The sequence below is a fragment of the Mchenga conophoros genome, linkage group LG3, assembly GCF_057382185.1.
Source record: "Mchenga conophoros isolate Kocher_MC1m ecotype Shallow Benthic linkage group LG3, M_conophoros_male_GT1.1, whole genome shotgun sequence".
NCBI classification, from domain to species: domain Eukaryota; kingdom Metazoa; phylum Chordata; class Actinopteri; order Cichliformes; family Cichlidae; genus Mchenga; species Mchenga conophoros.
The window spans coordinates 13466619-13492318 of record NC_140528.1 but is presented as its reverse complement, the minus strand read 5'-3'; the positions used below and the strand labels follow the sequence as shown (position 1 = coordinate 13492318).

The window sequence follows — 25700 nt, the reverse complement described above, 5'->3', positions numbered from 1 at the left end:
TCTTTGACTCTGTTTTGTTTGAATCCAACTGTTTTTTGCAGATGTGCATAAAACATGTTACTTTTAGTATTGTTATCATTATCATCATTATTGCACTAAATATATTTTAAATAAAGGATACTTTGATATACATTCTACTGTAAGGTTGGAAATGTATTTTCTTCACCCTAAAATATGTTTTGAAATGTATTTTGGTTTGAAAGAAATATATTTTCAATTTCAAAAATATATTTTTTTGGAGCATCACAAATACAAAATATATTTACCATATATTTGAAATATATTTTGGCCAGGAAAAATGTATTTTTTTACCGTATGGGTTTGCTGCTGCTGACTTTGAAAATCACACCAAACATGGAATCAAATATATCGACTCAGCTTAGACTACAGAGAAGCTCGGCACTGCTCACAAAACTCAACACAAAAGGCTTTTTAAAGACAACAATCACTTTGACAGACACACAAACACGACTGAGTACAGAGCAGCTGCTGGTTTGAAGCCACAGAAATGTTCAAATGTTTAAACACACTGCAGCGTTGCAGCCGTGATGCATTTGTGCTGCTAAGGCCACACACATCAGCTGCCTTACATTTTAGTACCAGTTCATCTCTGACCATGGCAGCACAGTCTTTCCAGTACAGTGATGTTGGTGGGGACAGTGGGGACTGATTGTTCATTGGCTGTAAGCCGGTCACATGGACGTTTAACTGGTGCTTTGATTGCTCTGTAGTCTGTTGTGCCTGTGAGCTGCTCCTAAAATGAGACAGATTATAATTGTCACCATTCTGTTAATGACTCTTATTATGTGCGCTCTCCTCCACTGTCACACTAAACACATTAAACCTTTATTTTGGTGTAAAGTCAGGATTTATTGGCTCTTCTTAAAAGCGTCATGAAGTGCAAAACTCAGCAAACATTATACAAAAGTAGATTTAGAAGCTGAACAGAAAACATTTAACGTGACAGTCAGCACAAATCCAGCTGACATCTCCATCCAACCCAAGTCTTCATTTAAAGTCATTATAACTGTGACACACGTTTGTTACAGTATTAATCCTGCCTGATGCTGCAGGGCCAACATCATGAAACAGGCTCAGCATTTATTTCCATTATGAAACTTTATCATTAAAAACAAACCATTGTTCTGCAGTCGTCCCAGGACTGTCGGTCAAACGTTCTCTCCACATGTTTAAGGCTGAGCTCACTTTATCGTCTGCCTGAAGGAGGAAAGCAGATGTTACTAAACATCACAATAAAACATATGAAATGTGTGCACATGAGGAACGTCTGCACTGTTAAAGCCATGCAAACATCTTCACACATGAAGCAGCAACACCTCTCAGTTTAGCAGCAGCTGGTAAAAGCCACAGTGATCCTGGAGCCTCCCTGAAGGACTCGTTCATCAGTAACTGTCAGGAGGACGATTAAACCTTCTGCACACGTCCTGTAGTTACACACTCGGGAGGAAAGACGACGTCCTCGCTCTGCAACATGATCTGTGTTTCATCCAGGACGCTCAAACACAGACTGGTCTCCAAATATTAGACGCACTGGTTCTTCATGCGTTTCTACCTGAGCACTCAGAGTCATTTCTACAACAGGCCTCCTTCACCTGCTGGTGCCTCTGTTTCTGTGTTTGGCTGTTTCCATCAGTGCCTGATGTTTGTGATCTTTGATCTGTTCTGAAGTCTCTCTTTGTAACACAAATGTTGTTTGGCTTCTTTTGCAAACAAGGCAAAAGAACTTTAATGGATTCATTTGCTGATCTTACTTTTCTGATGCAAAGCCGTCCTTTCAACGCTTTAGAAAGAAAACCCAACAATGTTTTTAAAACTTTCCCAAAATGTAAAAGCTATTAAAACCATAAACTTCTGCTCCTTGATCATGTGATTCTTCTTCTAGACTGTCTGTAACTGTTATTGCTGATTGTCAATAAAGTTGTTTTTTACAAGTTATGTTGTAAAGGCAGCTTGTGGCGAGGGAGGAGGGGCGACTAAAAGCAGGTTCATATAGTGGGAAAGTCCTCAGGTCATGTGAGGATATTTACTGATGCGTCAACACTGTCAGATAAAAGAACGGCTGCTGCATTTGTTCTCCCACAAATAAGTTTGGTGATGAGTAAAAGAATTACAGATGATGTGGCAGTTTATACTGGGAGCTGGTAGTGATGTTACTGGCTTGAACTGGGTGGAGGACGCACTAATATGGAGGTATGTGGTTTGCTGGGACTCTAGCAGCGTGCTAGTGAGCACAGGTGATATGTCTTCAGACTCTAGGCAACATATTGTTTTTGATATACTTCATTTACTGTATAGAATCAAACACAGAGGGATAGAAGTGGATTTCTTATGGCTCCCTGTGAATATCGGTGTTGATGCAATGAACAGGACGATAAGTTTAAAAAGGTGCAGCAAGAAGAAGTCGTGCAGGTTTGACTATAAAATACAGTGAAAGTGAGGTGAAGAGTATAATGAAGGTAAAGATGAAGGACGAGTGGCAGGCACACTGGGACAGAGACGGGAAAGGCAGATATTATTATACAGAAAACAGTCGTGTAGAAGAAGCTGCAGCAGAGACCAGGATGGAATCTGGAGAGTCAGAGTTGGTCACACAGGCTTGAATAGCACACTTAAAAAGGTAAACATGACACAGGAAGTGTGACTTCTGTGGACCAGAGGAGACGTTTGACGGGTTGTTAGCGTCGTCAGGATGCTGGATGGAAACGCTGTGCCTGATAGGATGATTACACACATGACCCACACTAGGCTGCCTTCATCCATCCTTTCCTCCTTCACTGAGACTCAGAGTCAGCATGTATGTATTTATCAGTGATTTGAATCCTTTCATTACAGAGTGAAGTTAAAGTAGACGTGTGAACACACTAATAAACACAAAGGGACACAACTACTACTCCATGATGGAAAGCTGAAGTATTACACAGCTTTATGAACCTCCTGTTATCCTGGTAGACGAGTACAGCAATAAATCTTTTACTTGAACATCTTCTGGCTCCAATAAGCTTTGAAATGTGACCATGAAGTTAGAGACACACTGACTGAAACCCACAGCTGTGACTGTGGATCACATCCACACACAGTGTAGCTGCTGTCTCTGTGTGAGCCTTTGCACTGCTGCTCGCAGCACCGTTATATCACTCAGCGCTCGCTGCTGTTATTGAATCCACTTTTTACTGTCCGTGCAATCAAGCTCCTCTGCAGAGCTAGAAAATATCTTCGAACCAGTTTATGTGTTAGGGGATCCTTTGCAGCTGTGACTGTTGCCTCTGTTTTTGTCCTTTGGTTCCTGGGAGCCTTTTACATTTCCATCAGCAACAAATATCTGAACAGGCTTTATTGTAGGAAATACAGGATTAAATAGTTGTCATTATTTATTAGATGTTGTTAAAGATGATCCGATGCTTGTTTAGTTTAATGCTGTGGCTTCAGTCAGCATCACTGTGCTGTATAGTTTTATTTTTCTGATCCTTCTGTTAAAGTTGCTGAATAAAAGCTGGTTGGTCTGCACCTCACCGCTGCCTCGAGCCTCCTTCTTTAAAGCAGCAGAGGCTCTTCATTCAGGTATCACAGCTCGAGTTGTTCTGCAGGAGACCCAGAGTACTGTCCTTGGTCCATAATGACATTAATCCTCAAAAATAGTTCTGGCATAATAATTGTGCACACAGTGTAAAACTGAAGAAGCTTCTCAGATGAAATGTCTTCAAGAAACTTAAAAAAGTCCAGACACTTTTGTTTCTGAGCTTCTTAATTCAATTCAATTTTATTTATATAAATCACAACAGCAGTCGCCTCAAGGCGCTTTATATTGTACAGTAGATCGCACAATTATAGATACAGAGAAAAACCCAACAATCATATGACCCCCTATGAGCAGCACTTTGGCGACAGTGGGAAGGAAAAACTCCCTTTTAACAGGAAGAAACCTCCAGCAGAACCAGGCTCAGGGAGGGGCGGGGCCATCTGCTGTGATTGGTTTGGGTGAGAGAAGGAAGACAGGATAAAGACATGCTGTGGAAGAGAGACAGATGAACCGCTGAGTGTTGTCCCGTCGAGGTGGCTCTTCTATGTTGTGCATTTATGGCACCAAACCACAAATGCAAAGGAAGAAAGGGTCGAGGCTGATTGGTGTATGTGCCCATGAGTATGAGTGTACACGGGTGTTTCTCTGTGTTAGTGACGGTCTGACAGAAGGCTGCATCCCTCAGCCTCATGTGGGCTGTGTAGCCCCTTTACAACTGCAGTGAGAGCTCAGACCTGTTTCTGGTGGGTGGTGGACTCCTCCAGGGCTTCCCCTGATTCCCCTTCTGCCACAGAAGACTGTGGCCTCAGAAACTCATATCTGCTTTTTGCAAATGAAGCGAACCTGTTGGCTTCATCAGCAGGGGCGGATCTAGAAGGGTGGCATGGGGTGGCAAGTGCCACAGCAGTAACCAGCTCTGTCTGCCAGGGTCAAAGGTCAAACAAGTCCTGCAGCTGACCCACACACAGACTTACACTGATCCACAGAGAGTGATGAATCCACACATCACTCGGCTGGAGGAAGCTGGGTTTTGTTAGATTATAATATTATTTTATGCCATGTTATACCCCTAATTAAAGATTGTGAATTATTATGTAGTTTTAGTTTGCATTATTCTCCTGAATTAGAAGAAGCTGATAACTATTGCATTAGTTAAACTGATGTGCATTATATTAAACTGCTGATTTATTGTGAATGAATGATATTGTTTTATGATGCATTATACTGCTGAGTTATAAGAAATACTGTTTGCAGAAAGTCATCGCCTTATTTGTCTGATTAGAAGAGAACATGCTGGAGTTTTCTGCCCCATCTCAGCAGGAGCAGATAAACAGGGAGCCAAGGTCGTAGCTTAGGCGCTGTGTGAGAGAAAGCATGTGAATGTTTAGGCTTTTATGATAAGGTGGAGGCACCAGAGGCTATAAGAGTTTGAGCAATACTCCACCATTTTGAGATCTGAGGCTGTCTGCATCAGTGTCCATCTCCCACGTGTGTGATCATTAAAATCATCGTTTGACTCAACCCGACCGGACCAGTGTTGTTATTGTGGTTTTTCTCTTGTCTCCATCCCCAATATTTTGAACTCGTAACATTTTCCACACCGTCCAATCAGAAACTAGTGTTGACGCTGAGACCCGTCTCTGTAACAGGAAGTCCATGAACAGGCAGACCCTCTGCAGCAGGCTGACCTGTGACCTCTGAGACAGAGGGAGGAGTTTGTGTCAGCAGGGGGCGCTGCAGCATCGCCTGAGAGCTTTAAGAACAACAGCAATAAACAGGAAGTGAAAGTCACACTTCTGTTGGTGTGCGTTATCAGCAGACCCCACCCTCTGCAGGAAGCTGAGATAAGAAGCAGCCAATCACAGAGCAGAGAGCATGTGACTTCCTGTTCCTGCTGTTACTGTGACAACAGCTCCTGGGACAGAGAGCAGCTTTCTAAAGAGGAAAGATGTTGCTGTCACCCCCGGGTGTCATGTGACCCACCTGATGTACCGATTTAAGACTGTAAGAACAATAATAACAACATGTTTTAGTCAGGTGATCCATGCAGAGCAGATCCATGTGACCAAACACAGCTGGATCACATGTTTCCTCTCCTGGAAACAGAAAGCCTTCATGTATAAAGGCTCATGTACCCACTGAGCCCTGCTCTCAGATCTGTGAGGCTTTAACAAACAACAGTTTAAAGTCATGTTTAGCATCTTCTGTCAGTGTGGAAGGTCACACACTTTCCTGAGTGTTGAACCCTGAACTACAAGCTGTTCATGTCAGCCTGGACATAAATACAGACCTGCCTGCTGTCATAGACCCCAGCACTCACATGTTACTTATAAGTGACTCATATGTATGCATGTATATATTGTGTATATTGTGCTATTTCTTACTTAGTGTGTTGTGTCTTTGTTCCTGTTTGTGCTGCAGCACTGTAACCTAAATAATTTCCCCTGGGGATCAAAAAAGTATTCTGATTGTGATTAAATGAAAGCAGTCAGAGCAGAGGACGGTGATGTAAGGAATGGGATTTTAATCAGCCAGTCTCCTTTAACTCTCAGCATCACAAAGTAATGTGGTAACATCTGGACTGATGTGTTTACTGTCAGCTAGTTTAAATGCTGTAGGCTGCAGCCGCTGCTCTAACACTATAACTGTAACAGGGCTCAGTGCTGCTTCTAACAGTCTGAGCTGCTTCAGGCTTTATTTGTGAGGAGCACAGCAGCTTACAAACACGTGGCTGGGCCTGGACCCAAAGGAGTGTTTGTTAAAGCCTGCAGTGAATCCAGCAGCAGAATGATGGAAATGCAACACAGCAATGATGAAGAGGAGCAGCATTAAAGACAAAGTCCAGTTCATACAGTTAGGTCCATAAATCAAATAAGGGAAAATAAAATGTTGTTGGATGCACCTGTCTGCACCCTTAATGCTCTCTGGTCGCTATGGTAACGCGTAAACATTTCTTTCAAAATAAGACACACGACTACAACACGGGAAAAGACCCAGGGAAACGAAGTTAACGATAAAAACCCTGAAAACCATTGTTGGATTTATTTTATCATTGTCATTGTTATTGGGGAATATCTAACCATATATGCTCAGAGGTGTAGAACCAATTGTGTAATGATAGTAGTCTTTAAAGACTTTGTGTGACTCCAGAGTGTTCTGGCATTCACACCCACGTCCTGGGATCATGGGAGAGGTGCTACCTTCTTATTGTTTTGTGGTAGGATGTCTGTTTTAGTCTAAGTGCCTTTTGTTTAGATGAACTGCTGGACTTCCAGACCAGCAGGTTTAGGGAAGTCGTTTATGGGGTCACACTCTGACTCCACACACACACACACACACACACACACACACACACACACACCTACATAACATACAGACTGGTACCTTTGTTCACGTGTATGTTAATGAACCTATGTATATTCATGTAACCTCAATAAAAGAGCAGTGTTACGAGGGAACGGACGAGAGCGACTGTGGTCAAGCGAAGGAACGGCATTGGTCCAGTTCTCTCCCGTGCACGAGAAACATAAAGAACTACTCGTGTCTTGGGTGAACCCATTGTGAGATCTAGCCCCACGCTATCATGTGATTTCCTGTGATCAAATGTCCCAGGATGTGAGTGGGCGTTAAGACGTCCATGTCCCTCTTCAAGCAACTTAAAGAAGTCCAGACGCTTTTCTTTCCAAGCTCCTTCAACAACATCATTCATAGAACAACTTCCAGCTTCTTTTGCTCGGCTACAGTTTGGATGGATTTGCATTTAAAGATGCAACAAGACTAAAATGGTTAGGGTCAGGAGGTCAAAGGTCAGAGCTCCTGTGGGTCTGAGGGCGGCCTCACGCTGGAGAAGGATGAAGGAGTCTGACCTGAGCCAGTGTTTGACATGAACACATCAGCACTGCTGTCAGTGAGCCTAACGACAGCCGTTAGCATCATTTCAGTGTTTCAGTCATAAAAACACTTCCTGTCACTGTGGTGGTTACAGTGACATCATGCAGTTTGTGCTTTGACCTCCAGAGGGCGACAAATCAGCACAGACAGAGAGCTCCATTCAAACTTTGCTGCCATCAGGAATAATTCTTCAAATATAATCATCAGTGTTTGAGCAGTTATGATATCAGGGACAATCTAGACATGTGTGACAATACTGAACATGTCACATGACACACCTCAAACATCATGTGATCCACTCTCAGTCTGCACTTTCATTCATGACTTCAACAGGTTGAAATGAGCTTTGAAGAAACATTCAGTGAAATAAATCTTTCATGGATTCATGTGAGCAGCAGATGAACTTTGTACCAACAACATCTTCAATAACAGAGTCTGAATGAAGCTCAGGTGTTGATGCTGCTCACTGATTGGACGCTTGCTTTCAGCTCTGCTCTCAGTCTTTACTGCACAGGTGAAGGTAGAAAGTGTGACTGGATCTATAGACTGGAAACAGAGAAACATGCTGAACATTTGAAGCTTTGCAGCAGAAATGTTCATGTTACAAATACAGCAGAGCTGATCTGGGATCAGTGTGTTCACACCTGCAGCTACAACAAGGTTTCATGTCTCCACACGTCAGCATGTGAACTTTACTCTGACTCAGTCTGAGCAGTCAGACGGCATATTTTTAAAGTTAACACATCAGCACACGCAGAGCTGAGCCCCTCCCACCTGTGCTGAGTTTCAGGTGGAGCCCCGCCTCCTTCCAGGAAGCAGCTCACCTGTGTGTCCGTGTTTAGTGTCCAGGTGTGGAGTAGAGCTTGTTGTTGGTGTGAAGAAACTGTAAGTTTGCTTTGTTTCCTCCTTTAACAGTTTGTCTTTAGGAACTTTACTGTTTGTTCAGCTCGTGTTTGATTTCTTCACACAACAAACTGTGTGTGTTTGTATTTCCGGTCTCTCCATTAAAGTCAGTGTGTAATGTTTCCTGGCTAACATCAGCTGTGTGCAGCTTAGTTCAGCACAAATCTGCCGCTCCATAGTTCACGGTAACGGACTCACAGCTGGACCAACGAGGCCGAGTGTGTCCGCCACTCTGAGCTACGTTCGTGTTTGTGTACTTGTAGTTTGTACTTTGAGTTCACTCAGAGCCCACAGAGGACGCAGCGTACGTGATGACGTCACAGCCCTTTACCTCCTTTACTCTCACTGTGATTAATATTTACACACGAGACACCTGCAGAGCTCTGACGCTGAGCTAGCACACAGCATGCTAACGCTAAGCTAACGCTAAGCTAACACTAAGCTAAAGCTAAGCTAACACTAAGCTAACACTAAGAGTTCTTACAGACACGAGTTAAAAAGCTGCTTTTAGTGTGTGATCAGAGTCCAGGACTGAGAGCAGCAGCAGAGCTGATGGATGATGAATTACTGGATGGAAGAAGCTTCTCATTAGCAGTGAATCAGTGTGTGTGCAGTTCTCTGCAAACTCAGCAGGAAGAATTAGTGTGAAGCTTTAACTCTGCTGATCCTCTTTGAATCCTGGATCAGCTGAAATGTTTAAAATGTTGTTCACACGTGTTGGACTGACTGAAGCTTCCAGTCACAGTGAATCAGTGTGTGTCAGTGAATGCATCGTGTGTGCTTCAGGCTCCATCTAGTGGACTGATAGCAGAGCAGCTGATGGCAGCTTCCTCTGCCTCACACTGCTGTCTGACTGCATCCAGCTGACACTGAGATGAAGCAGGAAAGAAGCAGCTGATATTTGGACAGCACACATGATGAAAGGAGGATTTCAGCTGATGTGCACATGAATGATTTGTGTTTCCTCTGCAGGTAGAAAGTGTGTGTGAGCTGATGTGAATTGAGCAGCATGGATCAGTGTGAGGACAGAGAGGAGGGAGTCCCTCCCTCTAAAAGCACTCTGTGTGGGGAACATGAGAGCCAGACCAAAGCTCAGAGGTGAGATGACCATCTCTAACTGTCCATGACTCTTCTCCATGTCACAGCTCAGCACTCACATCACTGCTGCATCATTATTCACAGGAACCCGCCTGGACCTCCACCCAGCTCTGTGTCCTGTGAAAGTAACTCAGTCAAAGATGCCATTAAGAGATTTGAGCAAAGACAGTCAGCTGAGAAAAGGTAAGCTAACACCAATAATATCAGCTGATATGTGATGAGAATTTTACTGAAGATTTATAACTTTTTCAGGATCCATCAGAGACTCAAAGCTGGACCTCCACCCAGCTCTGTGTCCTTACAGAGTGACTGGTCTAAAGGTCGTCTCATTGATTTTAAAGTCCAGCCTGTGTCTGCTGCAGAGAGGTGAGCTGTTAGCAACATGAACTCTTTGATTAAACTGCTTGATGTTGTTGGATATAAACTACAAACACGTCGTTCCCTCAGTCCCATTTAAACTGTCTTTTAAAACAAGCCTTTGGTTTCTAAACAACTGAAAACCCACTTCAGCAAACAGGAAGTGATCAGAGCGTCCGTCCACTTCCTGTCAGGCCCTGCAAACATTTCATATTGAAGAAAAGTAGTTGACATCTCACATTTTTACTCCACCACATTCAACCATTGTGACATTTTACAGCATGAAACTCTTGTCACATGACTCCTGTTATGTTATAGAGTCATGTGACCACCAGGGAGGGATTTGTATGGATGAAACACATTCAAATCAATCTGATTCATCAATGGAAACATTTTTGGTGTAAATGCAGCAACACTGAAAACGCTGAAGATAAAAACACAACAGATGAAATATGAACAAATCGAGGCTTTGAATACACGTGTGTGTGTTTGAGACACAGAGATAAATGGATTGTGTGTCTGTCCTATTGCTGCGTGAGGGTTTTATTGTAGATTTTGTGCGTGTACACTTTTGACCACGAAGGTGTTGAAAGGGCGTAAAACAGTTGGAGGCACCAGAGTGAACACTAGTGCTGTCAGTAGATTAAAACATGACTAATTAATGACACAATCTTCTGTCATTAATCCTGATTAATCACAATTACTTGATCAATAGCTGCAGTTACATTTTTCCAACTTTATATTTAAGCCTGTAACAGACGTTTACACCATATAATGAAGTCAATGCAGAATAAACACAAAGAATGTTAAACGCTTCAATTCAAAGAGACTTTGAATAGTTTTCAGTCTTTAACTCAGCTTCTCTGCTGTAAATACAACTTTGTAACAAACATATATACTAAAAGCTAAGTGTGCACTAATATATAATAATATATAATCTATGTTACTGCTGTTAATGAAAATGTTTAATCAGACTCATCACAGGGTTACTGTGGATTAATTTGGATTAATCACCATTAAACATCATTTTTAATGTAAACGAATCAAAGTTCATTTCATGAGCAAACAGACTCGAGAGAAAAGGGCAAATTTACACACTTAACATGTTTATTGAACATGTAAACATTGATTAACCTCCTGAATGAGCCGACCCCCCCAGGGACAGTCCTGCATGCTAATGATGGGCTCTGCTCTGTACCTGCAGGATTCTGTCAGCCACAAACTCCTCAGCTGATCCTGAATCTGAGCCCATCTGTCAAACCATCATTTTCTTCACAGGTCTGTGGAGGTGGCACTGATCCTGCAGCAGTCTAACACTCTCTGTCACTCTTCTTCAAGTCTTTGACACGAGGAACCAAAACTATGTTATTAACAACACTAACAGGTCTGCAGTTTGTCCACTTGGCAGTTGTGTCATCAGTGCTTTGCATTGTTGTGATATTTTAAGCTGGAAGTGCTTCGGTGACAAGAAAATTCCTTCTGTCACGATGTGCAGAATCCTTCATGTTGGTCGTTGTTATTTTTTTGAAACATTTCAGGGATTTTGAGTCGTTCTGCTCTCCAGATGTGTCGTGTTAAAGGTTTTTATCATGTTAATCATGATAACAGATGAACCCCTAACCCTACATGTTAATTTTGACAGCACTGGTAAATCCTTTTTAATGTTCTTCTGTCAGATCCTTGATTAGACTCGACTCCAAATACGAGACTCAGAAAACTCAAAACTCAAATCAAAGCAATGAGAAAAGGACTTCTTCTGTTAGAATGAAAACATGTGGAAGTGGTCAGGTTTCAAACACTCGATGAATCTACTGCACAGTTACATTCAGGGACCTTTGGCCTCCTGAGAGCATTAGTTGATGGTTCATCACAGTTTTCTCAAAGTTTCCTCTGAGCTTCTGCAGCATCATCACTTCCATCACTGATGAAAGAAAGTTCATAGAAAACAGAAAATATATCTTCAGAATCTGAGAGTCTAAAACTTGACAGACTTGATTCAGATGAAGTTATTTGAGCAGAAACTCCTGGATCGTTATCCTGTGTTGATCTAATCCTTCATGGTTCTTCCACAGAGTGGACCAGCAGAGCTCAGAGGTTCCCAGTGGTCAGTCTGCCCAGCAGCATCAAACACAGCTGGACTCCATATTTATGGTCTGTACATGTACAACAACTACTTTATTATTAATATTAATAATAATGCATTTATTTATAGGTCCCTTTCAGAACACCAAGGACTCTGTGGACTAAACGACCAAAAGAAACAAACTTTGAAATCAGACGGTGCAAATGTGATCACAGGGAAACGTTTTAAACATCGAGGCTTTAAACAAAAACCAAAGTGAAACAGTTTGTAGTCGAGATCAGTGGGAATGAAGCTGAATAACTGTTTCTTCAATAACTTTGAGCTCTTAAAAAAGAAAACCTAGCTGAAAGTCTGGCTGCTCTTATGAAAAGTACAGAGAAATTATGGGTCGCTCAACACTTGTGCACAATATAAGAGTTGAAATAAATCTAAAGAATAACTCAAAGTCCTACAATCATACTGATAAAGTCATCTACAGCTAACTATCCAAGTGGATTTGTTTAAGACAGCTCCATCTGCTGGTGGCCCTCTGCAGGTGCATGAAAGGGGCGTGTTTATAGTGAAAGTAGTAGAGAAAGTAAACCCCACGGGAAGGAGGAGGACTCTCAGCAGCTTCCAGCTCATATTCAGACATTTGACTTCTCACTGAAAGCAGCAAGTTTGAGTGTCTGTACCTTAGTTAGAAGAGATAACATGTCAGTAGTAATTAGAGTTGATTGAGCAATGCTGTCCTTATAATGTAGTTTATGATTTTTATGGACAAGTCCAGTTTTTCTGTAGAGCCTCTCAAGTTGGTGACAGCAGCAGTGGAAGTTCACGTGTAAACCAGAGCAGCAAATCAGGTCCAAATGTGTTGTTCACAGTGAGTGGGATCATCATTGGCTGCTATGTTAACCTCCTGCAGCAGGATGTCTTTGGTCAGAGAATGGATAGATCACTAAGTCATTGTTGAGTTTAGGGAGACAGTAGACAGTTGGAGGAGGTTCAGCCAGTTGACACACAGTAGATAAAATAACTGAAGGCAGGAGCAGACACCTGTATGACTTTCCACCTCTCACATAGATTATTGTCCCTGGGCAGCGCCACAGGGCTGGTAGATGTAAACAAAGCTGGAGGAGAGGATTTATTCATCTGAGAAAAGTCACAGAGTTGTGTCTTGATGCTCAATCATCCAGGTACGTAAATCCCAAAAAGCTTGATTCTGTTCATCTGGATGTTTTCAGTGGGAGAAACGTTTCATCATCATCAGGTGACTTCTTCAGTCTCAGCTGACTGCAGGTTTCAATCTCATAAACAGGACATTTGTATGACTGAAACCAGCCCACTGAAGGAACAATGGGCTGGGAGGTCAGTTCATTGATCATTGGTACGCATATTGTCAGGACCATTGATCAATGGTTGTTGATCAATGGTCATGAGTCCAGTTCACAGAGAGCTGGGGAATGGCTGCAATCACAGCATGTAAGATGGTGACAGTTGTACCCTTAGGCCCCTCCTCCATTCAGAGATGGTCTTTCCTTTTCACATAAATGGCCTCCTTGACTCCGCCCTCAAACCAGCGTTCACATTTACTCAGGACCTTCTTGATGTGAAGTTCTTCTGCTTCGCTGGCTGCTGTGTCTGTGGGGATGGTGTTTGTTCTGTGTTGTTGCGTCCTGATGACGCCCAGTTTGTGCTCCAGTGGATGATGAGAGTCAAACCTTAAATACTGATCTGTATGTGTAAACAGAGTGAACCTTTAAGACCAGTTGTCTCTACGATCAACTCAGTCACCTGAAACATCTCCAAGTTTCTGGCTTTGATCATCAACCTGTTGGTAGTTCAGCTCTGAACACCAGTGAAATGTTTCTCCCACTGAAATCGCTGCATTCATATCGACAGAATCAACGCTTTGGGATCATGGAGTTGTGGACAAAGTCTCAGTTAATCAGATAAAGTCAAACCTATAATTGGTAAAGAGTTCGTGGATGATATGCCCCTTGATGGTAAAGAAGTGGATGTTGTGTGGACTAAAGTTCAGAGTGGTGGGTCATTCATAAAGTATTCTGTTCCAGCTGCTGGAGGACAACATCATCACTTTTGTGAAGAACGAGCTGAAGAAGATCCAGAAGGCTCTGAATCCAAATAAGCCCCAGTGGTTGGAGTTTCAGAGGGAGGATGATGAGCAGAGGAGAAACAGCAGAGAGGCATTTGTGAAGATCACAGTGGACTTCCTGAGGAGAATGAAGCAGGAGGAGCTGGCTGACCGTCTGCAGAGACGTAAGAGGATTTATCTAAAGATTTAAGCTGCTGGATAAATGAGAGACTTGTGGCACCAGTGTGTTCAGTCATTTCTCAGTGGGTCAGAAATTGTCATCAGCATTTTGTAAAATGTGATTGTTAAAGTTGTATTTTTATTATTATTATTCAGAACTTCCAGCTGCTGTTTGTCATCGTAACCTTAAATCCACCCTGAAGAAGAAGTTCCAGTGTGTGTTTGAGGGCATCGCTAAAGCAGGAAACCCAACCCTCCTGAATCAGATCTACACAGAGCTCTACATCACAGAGGGAGGGACTGCAGAGGTCAATGATGAACATGAGGTCAGACAGATTGAAACAGCATCCAGGAAACCAGACAGACCAGAAACAACCATCAGACAAGAAGACATCTTTAAAGCCTCACCTGGCAGAGATGAACCAATCAGAACAGTGCTGACAAAGGGAGTGGCTGGCATTGGGAAAACAGTCTTAACACAGAAATACAGCCTGGACTGGGCTGAAGACAAAGCCAACCAGGACATCCAGTTCATATTTCCATTCACTTTCAGAGAGCTGAATGTGCTGAACGAGGAAAAGTTCAGCTTGGTGGGACTTGTTCATCACTTCTTTACTGAAACCAAAGAAGCAGGAATCTGCAGCTTTGAAGACTTCCAGGTTGTGTTCATCTTTGATGGTCTGGATGAGTGTCGACCTCCTCTGGACTTCCACAAAACTACAATCCTAACTGACCCTAGAAAGTCCACCTCAGTGGATGTGCTGCTGATAAACCTCATCAGGGGGAAACTGCTTCCCTCTGCTCGCCTCTGGATAACCACACGACCTGCAGCAGCCAATCAGATCCCTCCTGACTGTGTTGGCATGGTGACAGAGGTCAGAGGGTTCACTGACCCACAGAAGGAGGAGTACTTCAGGAAGAGATTCAGTGATGAGGATCAGGGAAGCAGGATCATCTCCCACATCAAGACATCACGAAGCCTCCACATCATGTGTCACATCCCAGTCTTCTGCTGGATCACTGCTACAGTTCTGGAGGATGTGCTGGAAACCAGAGAGGGAGGACAGCTGCCCAAGACCCTGACTGAGATGTACATCCACTTCCTGGTGGTTCAGGCCAAAGTGAAGAAGGTCAAGTATGATGGAGGAGCTGAGACAGATCCACACTGGAGTCCAGAGAGCAGGAAGATGATGGAGTCTCTGGGAAAACTGGCTTTTGATCAGCTGCAGAAAGGAAACCTGATCTTCTATGAATCAGACCTGACAGAGTGTGGCATCGATATCAGAGCAGCCTCAGTGTACTCAGGAGTGTTCACACAGATCTTTAAAGAGGAGAGAGGACTGTACCAGGACAAGGTGTTCTGCTTCATCCATCTGAGTGTTCAGGAGTTTCTGGGTGCTCTTCATGTCCATCTGACCTTCATCAACTCTGGACTCAATCTGCTGGAACAACAACAAACAACCTCCAAGAAATCTAAATTATTTAACAAACCAAACCTACAATCTCTCCACCAGAGTGCTGTGAACAAGGCCTTACAGAGTCCAAATGGACACCTGGACTTGTTCCTCCGCTTCCTCCTGGGTCTTTCACTGCAGACCAATCAGACTCTCCTACGAGGCCTGCTGACACAGACAGGAAGTAGCTCACAGACCAATCAGGAAACAGTTCAGTACATCAAGGAGAAGCTCAGTGAGAATCTGTCTGCAGAGAAAAGCATCAATCTGTTCCACTGTCTGAATGAACTGAATGATCGTTCTCTAGTGGAGGAGATCCAACAGTCCCTGAGATCAGGAAGTCTCTCCACAGATAAACTGTCTCCTGCTCAGTGGTCAGCTCTGGTCTTCATCTTACTGTCATCAGAAGAAGATCTGGATGTGTTTGACCTGAAGAAATACTCTGCTTCAGAGGAGGCTCTTCTGAGGCTGCTGCCAGTGGTCAAAGCCTCCAACAAAGCTATGTGAGTACATTTGTACTCATGTCTTTACTTTTAACATCCAACTGTGTCAGTAATTTATTTCACCAGGTTTTCTGTCTTTGTATGAATTTGTAAAGTTTTGGGATTTCTCCAATACAACTGTGACCTCTTTGATGCCTCCAGAACTCTGTGAACTCGAGACGCTGGATTCACCATAAACTCTGATCATCACTGCTGCTGTTATGTTATCAGTCTTTGTTTAAACACTTAGGCTGCATGTGCCTGATGTTGTGATACTTTATATTCACATGCATGCTCCTAGATACATTTCTACTGCAGGTCTATTTTTAGTCACAAATGTTGGTGAAACACTTGCGTTTACATGCATGGTGGGTCCTGCATTAAAGAAAGCATTTGAATTACTCAGTGAATCCTGGCAGCCAGAGAAACATCCTTAGTTCCACTTTAAACTAAACTCTGCTTCGGTCTTCCACAGTGTGTTTGTTGTTTCTTTGTTGTTGTTGGCCTGCTCTCTCCTCTCACTCCAATCTGGTTGCAGCAGATGTTTGTCCCTCCCTGAACCTGCAGACTTGGGTGCAGCACCTCAGTTCATCTTCAGTCTGAAACCAGCTGTTGTAGCTATATCCCCTCAAGCACACCTTCCCTGGTCATCTCTGCTGTGGTTGCTATAAAATTTAATCTTGATTTAAAAAAAAGAACAAAAAAAGTCAGACTTGATGCCATTTGTTGGCAGCATGGTGCCTGTTTGTCTTTGATGATGAACTGCAGCACAGTCTAAAGCAAACCTTCTGACTTTATTGACTTTATGCATGTATATATTCTTCCTGTTCACCTTGGACACACAACAGCTCTGTTTGTTGTGATTGGATCTAGAACAGCCAACATATCCTAATCTAGATGATTTCTAAGGTGGTATCTGGGACGAAAAGTTAAAATCAGCTTGGATGGCCTGTACTGTATGATGGCCTTGGTTGCACCACATTGATAGCCATGCAGGGTGGTTCACTCCTTGTGCAAGAAGACCGAGGAGTGAGCCACCCTTGGTCAAAGCTTGGTCATTCAAGCTCACTGTTTTCCCCTTGTTGGTTGATGATAGTATTTTTTTTACCTGACTTATAGTCATCATTGTCTTCAAATTAACTCACACACTGCTGACTAGCTTACCTGGCTGAGCAGGTGACCCATGCACTGAAGGTTAGAGTCGTGACTCCAGGGCCTGGTTTGAGTCTGCCCAAGACCATTTCCTGTGTGTTATTCTCCTCACTTCTCCCTCCCTTCCTGTCTTCTTTGTCCTATACAGTGAAGACAAAAGGCCTCAAGTTGTGAAAACTCTTCCCCTTCATCATCTTCCATCTCTCTCATCTAAAATCACCAGTATTCTCCGAGTAGAGAATCTTTTCACAATCTTGAATGATAAGGATCCAAGTGGGTAAAGTTATTTATTTGTTGTGTTCCTATTTGCAGCTGGGATAGATTAAGAAAAACTCTCGGCTGCCCAAATTACATCCAGTTTAGAAGACAAACATTGAGTGAAGTGTTTGTTTCATCATCCTTCACAACTCATCAACCAGGTGTCACAAACTGCAGCAGGACAGTACAAAGCATGTCATACTGGATGGCTGCAACAACCAGAGTTTTACCTACCTTTGGTATTTCTTGACAGTATGAGCGTAATATTTACTGAACAGAGTCGTCTTCTGTAATCTTTTCAGATTCAGAACACTGTATTTATTTTCAAGGGGCAATTAGGATACTGAGCTTTCCAACCGTACATACAATACACAAACATCACATTGGGGAGACGGGTCAGGCTAGGTAGCTGGCCGGTCAGCTGCTAGAGCAGCGACCCGGAACCAAACAGCAGAAAATGCACAACATCATGAAGATGAGGAGAAAAAAGAACTCCTCCCAAACTGAGCTCCAACAGGGAGATCAGTTTGAGAACAGACAAAAAAAATGACCTTAGCGCAGAGCACATGAAAACTCTTAATGCGCCATAGAAACACATGACAAGCAACAGGGATGGGTAAAAGGTGAGAGACAGCCGGTGTAGACAGCGCACCCGGGCCTGCAGCATTTGCGCTGGTCCCCTCGACCCACCGTCTGCACCGGGAGGGGATAAGCATGCTTAGGATGGGAAGGAACAGTCTAAACACCGTCTGTTATCAGGGTGAGATTTGTTCAGCTCCAGCCTTGAGACCACAGCTGGCGCCGGTATGTTAGCCGCATGAGATGATGGTGGTTTTCTTTGGTGCGAACAACTGCATGTCAATTTCACAGCTGATCTAACAGTCCGTCACTCGTCTCTCAATCTCCCGTTGGAGAACCACGAGCTTCTCCGAGAGGTTATCGGTTTTGCGCTCAAAGAACAAAGTCTGAGAACTCACGACCGCCATGAGCTTCTTCAAGATCTTATCCGTGCTGCGTTCAATGAGCCCATTTTGAGAAGTTACGACCCGTCCCATTGTTTCAGTCACAGCGGGCAGCCTTGTGGGGGTTTGAACAGCTGGTTCCGCTTTCTTTAATCTTCAATAAGCCAGGGCCAAGCCAGCTCAGATCAGCAAGAACCCTTTGCTGCTGTGAATGTCCGTGCTGCTATATTTCAGGATCAGGATCTAAATGTACAAATGGATCTGAGAAGATTTCCAATCATGTTTCTACTAGATTTACAGTTTGTTTTCATGTCTTCTGACTCAGAAGGTGGAGCAGGTGGAGCTTACAAGGAGTAAGTGCTGCTATAGAAGAAGAGTTGTGTTTTAATGAAGCTATTTAGTTAACCAATAATTGTATTGCATGCTGGCATTAAAAATGTTTCATTTGACTGATTTAATTGTTTGTTTGTTTTCTTCCAGACTGAGTGGCTGTAACCTCTCAGAGAGAAGCTGTGATGCTCTGTCCTCAGTTCTCAACTCCCAGTCCTCTAGTCTGAAAGAGCTGGACCTGAGTAACAATGACCTGCGGGATTCAGGGGTGAAGCTTCTGTCTGCTGCACTGCAGAGTCCACATTGTACACTGGAAACTCTCAGGTCAGGATCCAAACATATCATTAAATGATATTATTGTACAAACAACCAAGCTTTATAGAATTGGCAGGTGAACTTTTCTTTATCTTTGGATTGCTTAGGAGATTCTTAATTACTGTCTGAAGATTTTTTTACAGTCACATATTTTGTTTTAATGGTCAAACAGAATTATTGTTCAGTTCAATGAGCAGCTAGCTGTGAGATTCATAATAATGAGGTATATTTGTATTAAAGATGACTAAACTTGAACAGTAGCTGTGTGAGTTACTTTGTTTACTCATGTGTGCTGATGTTGTGAGTAATTTAAAGCTGAAGTAAACTTGTAATGAGTTTAATAGAGTTTCTGAAGTAAGTGTACTTGGAGACATTTATGTGTTTTCTAAAGTCCAGGAGCAGGAGGCTGTGTGTAGCATAGAGGAACCCAGACCTCAGCTTTGTCTCCTGGTTTCTGTTGCTGCTGTTACAGTTTCCCCTCATCGTTCCTTCAACAGTCTCCTCACTGTAACAAATCAAAGTGTTACTGTATAGATTCACGTCTGAATGTTGCCATGTGCTATTAAAACTAAAAGCGATGTTTCATACACCCACGTGGTTCAGTCACACAGTAACTGATGGTAAATAATGTTTGTGTTGAGCACATTGTGCAGGTCAGCTGCTCCACACAGATCTCAGGTTTACATGCTGGAACAGTTTGTGATCATGAAGGATAAACCTCACTTCCTCTTTGTTTCATACAGATGTGACATGAACAATAACACGTTCATGAAATCCTTTTAGGAACACAAACACTATTGTAGCTGGAGAATATATTTGAATGTAGGATAATGTAGGGGATCATAAACCACAGTAATAACTAACCACCACCTCACCATTTGGGTTGGTAGCTGCATGTTGATTGATGAAGTCATTTTCTTCTTCCTCCATTTCTACCTTATTAACATCAGATTAAAAGCTGCACAGAGACAGGCACTGGACGTGTTTAGCCTAGCTTAGTACAAGGACTGGACATGGGGGAAACGGCTCTCATCACTGGATCAAAACATGAAAACAAATCTGAAGTAAAGTTTTGTTGAAGTGAACTGTGGTGGTGCCCAATGTTCCCTCTAAGCTGCGGTCGTGCAACTGCGCGCTGCTGGCACGTCTCTGCACACAGAAAATCTGTGTTGCACACAAAAAAAAAAAATCAAATCTCAATTGAAATTAAAATTAAATCTTTAACAATTCTGTTTTGCAGTGTTAGTCAGTGACTGGCTGCTCCCATATGGGATTAGAACGATGCCACCTTATCCCATAGTCCAGCCAATGATGCGATTCACATTCGTATATACGCAGCTAATCAACGTCGCTGACAGGCTATGACAGCGTCCTTATGTGCCGACAATGGTGTTATAGCGAGCAAAGTGGCTGATGATGAGGTGAAGCCACGTTAATGACAACGTGTACAACCATTGGAGATGTGAGCAGGACAGACGGAGCAACTGAGGGAAAAAGTGTGGACTTTATACCAGTTTTTAAATTGTGTTGATCGGCCGCGTAAAACCAGAGTTATGATAAAATATCTGCAATGTTTGGTTTTCTTCCTGGATAGTATTGTTGTTTATAACAACGATAGTATTCAGTATTTATTGCAACAAACTTTGTTGTTTGCAAAACTCAGTAACTTTTTTGAAGAAGTAACTATATAATTAATTGCCCAACATTGGTCATTATTTACTGTATTTTGCAGACAGAGTTACAGACTCTCTCCCAGACCACAGACTCATAATACAAGTCAGAGCTTTATAAAAATAGAAAAAATAAAGTTGTGTTTTCAAAATTGGAGTTCAAGTTATTTTTACTTCCAATAGTGTTAACATGCTACAGGTCATGAACAAGGTTGTTTTTAATTTTCATTGTAAGTGGGCTAAAGCAGTTAATTAAAAGTAGTCTAACATAAATGTAAATGCTGTAATTTGATTACTTTAATAAACCGTGTAACTTGGATGGATAAGATGCTGGCGTGACCACAGTGCACACGTCTGCTGTTGCTCACAGTGGTCCAAGGGACGCTCAGGGAGTTTGTGTGTTCGCTCAGACACATGAAACATTAGCGGTGACTGGCAGGGAAAAGGGGAATGATAAGACTTACTGTAAATATAATTATGTATGTATTGAAAAAGGAACAACTAAAATGTTCCAGCTGAAAAATGAAATCAGTTTCAGTTTATGAGCTCTGTTTGTTTTCTTTACAATTCCAACCTTTTATTTTGAAATGAGCTGCTCATTCCTGTTTAGAGTTGATGAGCTGATGTGGGTGAGAGGACTCAGGCAGCCTGACAGAGTTGATGTCCAGGTCTTCCCTGCTTGTCCTGATACACATAAACATGAGTATCCTTGCAGGTCAGATCTCATCAGTCACACCTGGTAGTGCAGCTCTCCTCTAGATTGTAGTGCTTGTAAAACTAGGATGATTTTAGGAGCCTGGACCGCAGATCTAAGGGAAGATATGACTTGGAAAGACTAAACCAACGTATTAGAGGTGTTCGCACTAACATAGATAAATACTCAGATTTACACCTTTAGTGTCTCACAAAGGGTTGAAAAGTGAATGTGCACAGAGAGGTTGGTGGTGAGACGGGCACTTCCAGCACTGTAGATGTGATCCAGCTCAGTGTTCATGGAAATAATCCGGAGAGCAGGATTCCTTGATGAATGTCACATCTTCTTAAAGTTATAATCCACAGGGAAGACTGTGAAACTGTCGATCTGATATCTAGTCAGCCAATCAGGTGTTTACATGCCCTTCACTGATCTTCAGCCCCACCTTATTATCAGTTTCTCTCTCTTTTACATCTGAATAATCTTCACTTCACATTTCAGTCAGTTCAGATTTCATTAGCACGTTCACTTTAGCATAATCCATTTTAATCCAAACACCTTTCTCTTTAAACTCTGTTTGTCAGTCACAGTATATCCAGTACAATCCTCTTTTTCACTGCGTCACACACATTCAGAGATCAGAGTGTCCTGTGTGTGCTCTCATTCACTCACACTCACTCTCATATGGCTGAAGTCTGTTTGTACACAGGCTGTCAGCTGGCCTGAGTTAGGCCTGTCTCTAAAATCATTATTTTATTACTTTTATTCTGATTCATCAAAGCCAAACTCAAACATATTTATATTTACTGATTATGTTCTCATCAGTAATTAACAGTCAGTACATTCAGATATGAATCATAATTCAGTGTTTAACATATTATCACAGATGGACTGCACAGGAGATCTCCTTTATGAAGAAACTGTGAAAGTTTGTCCAACAGTGGGAAACATTTCAGAGAACATCTCAGAGAATATCTGTGAAGCAGAAACTAAACATAATAATAGAAGAAAAGCCAAATAATGATCCAAATCCTGCTCTGAGACTATCAGACAGTAAAGGCTTCCAAAGACTGCTCACCTCTCAGACTTACTTAAAGATGCTGGTGCTGTCCACAGATCAGCTGACCTGCTGGGTCTCCATGATCAGCTTTGTTTCTTGGAGATAAAGGCTGAAGCCTTTAGAGCTTCAGTTCTCCAGAGCAGCAGGATGTCTGAGGTCCGCAGAAACACAAAAACACAGCAGCTAAAAATAGTTGTTCAAAGAAAACGAGGTGGGAGCTGCTGATTCCTGAGCTTTGATACTGGATTAGCTTCAGTAGTTATTCCAATCACTGCTGTAGGAGCTACATTTAGTCACAGCTGACTGTCTTCTTTGAACAATCACAATGACTACTGTTGTAAAAAACAAGCACACAAAGAACCAATGAGAGTGTAGAACATGATAAAGAGCTCCTGTGATGGTGGCAAAGAAATGAGCAGCAGACGGCCGTCTACATGTTGTAGTGGTTTACAGTCACCAGGGGGCGCCGTCACGGCCACGCAGTCAGTGGGCTGCTCTGCTTGTGCTGTTGTTGGTGAAGCTGAAGTGAAAGCGAATGTTAAAACAATGAAAAGTGTCCACTGCAGCCTCCATCTGAGCTTGTCATGTTCTTCTTCTTTGATCCTTCGTGTTTGTGCTGAACACTGCTGTCGCTCTCTTCCCTGTTCCCGCCCACTTTCTAACCAATCAGCATTGGAGCGTGCACAGCGTCGTCCACACTGAGCTTTGTTGTGAGCGCATGGACTCGTCTGCAGAACATTTGTATGGGCTCAAAATGTGGTCATAAATATTTTGTACTTGTAAATCAGGATTTGTATGTGTAAAAAGAATTTGTGTGTGTGTAAAAAAGATTTGTGTGTGTGTAAAAAAGATTTGTGTGTGTGTGTAAAAAAGATTTGTGTGTGGACTTAGCCAAAAAAAACCCTGCAAGTTACAAGTACGAATTTTGACCCTATTTTTCTTCCTTTCATCTGATTGGTCAATGTCATGTCAATCACAAATGTAACTATCCAATCAGAGAACAGATGGGTTTGGCTGTCGGAGGGGCACTTTTTTGACCTGACGTTCCCGTCACAAGTGTCTTCTAAGTGAAGCTACCAGGTTCAGGTCCAGCTCTGTTTATCTGGAGCTGCAGTAAATGATCCGTCCTCACAAAGCAACACAGACACCAGATATGCAAACACAGCATCATACAACACAACCAAGAGATCCAAAGAATTATCTCTGCATTTCTGTGGCTGATGCTGCTGGAACGAAGCTGTTTGAAACCTTGTTGTTCTGCACTTTGGGACCTGAAGAGAAACCTGAACCTCTGTGCAGAGGGTTCAACTCTGAGGATTCCTGTTCAGTTTTGTTATTTCACACGGCAAAACTTGACAACTTTATGATAAATGTACGACTTTAATGTGAAAGATTCAGAGTTTTTTCTCTTGTTGTGTTTGTTTGAAGCTGCTTCCTGTTGGCTTCGGCTGTTTGGAGTTTCCATTTTCTAAACTTCTACATTCTGAACCTTCTTCAGCTCTGAACAGATGATGAAACACTGAATGATTTCAAGCTCACACTTTGTCTAATAAACTTACATCTTTCATTTTTTATTCAGATTGAAGGACTGTGGTGTGTCAGAGATCAGCTGTGATTATCTGGCAGCAGCGCTGAAGTCCAACCCCTCGTATCCCAGAGTGCTGGACCTGAGTGGAACCTACAACAACCTGCAGGATTCAGGAGTGAAGCAGCTGTGTGTTCTTCTGGAGAATCCACGATGTCGATTTGAAACTCTGAGGTCAGTCAAATGTTTTACTAGTGCTGAGATGAATATGATGTGAAAGTTGTGCTGACACTGTGGATCAGTAGGCCCACACACCTCTATAGAGGAAGTCTTGTTCTACTCTTTGTAGAACTTCTGATCCCTGATCCTCTGAGTCTGACTCAGTAGATAATGCAGAGTTCTGAGCTGATGTGGGTGAGAGGACTCAGGCAGCCTGACAGAGTTGATGTCCAGGTCTTCCCTGCTTGTCCTGATACACATAAACATGAGTATCCTTGCAGGTCAGATCTCATCAGTCACACCTGGTAGTGCAGCTCTCCTCTAGATTGTAGTGCTTGTAAAACTAGGATGATTTTAGGAGCCTGGACCGCAGATCTAAGGGAAGATATGACTTGGAAAGACTAAACCAACGTATTAGAGGTGTTCGCACTAACATAGATAAATACTCAGATTTACACCTTTAGTGTCTCACAAAGGGTTGAAAAGTGAATGTGCACAGAGAGGTTGGTGGTGAGATGGGCACTTCCAGCACTGTAGATGTGATCCAGCTCAGTGTTCATGGCTGTTTGTACACAGGCTGTCAGCTGGCCTGAGTTAGGCCTGTCTCTAAAATCATTATTTTATTACTTTTATTCTGATTCATCAAAGCCAAACTCAAACATATTTATATTTACTGATTATGTTCTCATCAGTAATTAACAGTCAGTACATTCAGATATGAATCATAATTCAGTGTTTAACATATTATCACAGATGGACTGCACAGGAGATCTCCTTTATGAAGAAACTGTGAAAGTTTGTCCAACAGTGGGAAACATTTCAGAGAACATCTCAGAGAATATCTGTGAAGCAGAAACTAAACATAATAATAGAAGAAAAGCCAAATAATGATCCAAATCCTGCTCTGAGACTATCAGACAGTAAAGGCTTCCAAAGACTGCTCACCTCTCAGACTTATTTAAAGATGCTGGTGCTGTCCACAGATCAGCTGACCTGCTGGGTCTCCATGATCAGCTTTGTTTCTTGGAGATAAAGGCTGAAGCCTTTAGAGCTTCAGTTCTCCAGAGCAGCAGGATGTCTGAGGTCCGCAGAAACACAAAAACACAGCAGCTAAAAATAGTTGTTCAAAGAAAACGAGGTGGGAGCTGCTGATTCCTGAGCTTTGATACTGGATTAGCTTCAGTAGTTATTCCAATCACTGCTGTAGGAGCTACATTTAGTCACAGCTGACTGTCTTCTTTGAACAATCACAATGACTACTGTTCTAAAAAACAAGCACACAAAGAACCAATGAGAGTGTAGAACATGATAAAGAGCTCCTGTGATGGTGGCAAAGAAATGAGCAGCAGACGGCCGTCTACATGTTGTAGTGGTTTACAGTCACCAGGGGGCGCCGTCACGGCCACGCAGTCAGTGGGCTGCTCTGCTTGTGCTGTTGTTGGTGAAGCTGAAGTG

The 25700-nt window shown here is 42.6% G+C and overlaps 1 protein-coding gene across 1 annotated transcript in view; it reads left to right on the top strand.

The window, feature by feature from the left end:
* Window positions 1–8250: 8250 nt before the first annotated feature.
* The window catches only part of LOC146577325 (NACHT, LRR and PYD domains-containing protein 12-like), a 39089-nt gene continuing 21639 nt past the window's right edge, over window positions 8251–25700 (top strand). Inside the window, exons 1-9 of the mRNA XM_085253223.1 lie at window positions 8251–8314; window positions 9305–9430; window positions 9515–9613; window positions 9683–9796; window positions 11860–11938; window positions 13925–14129; window positions 14281–16081; window positions 18913–19086; window positions 24081–24260. Of these exons, the coding sequence (XP_085109349.1) occupies window positions 9342–9430; window positions 9515–9613; window positions 9683–9796; window positions 11860–11938; window positions 13925–14129; window positions 14281–16081; window positions 18913–19086; window positions 24081–24260 (2741 nt within the window). The 5' untranslated portion in view covers window positions 8251–8314; window positions 9305–9341. The remainder of the gene's footprint in view (window positions 8315–9304; window positions 9431–9514; window positions 9614–9682; window positions 9797–11859; window positions 11939–13924; window positions 14130–14280; window positions 16082–18912; window positions 19087–24080; window positions 24261–25700) is intronic.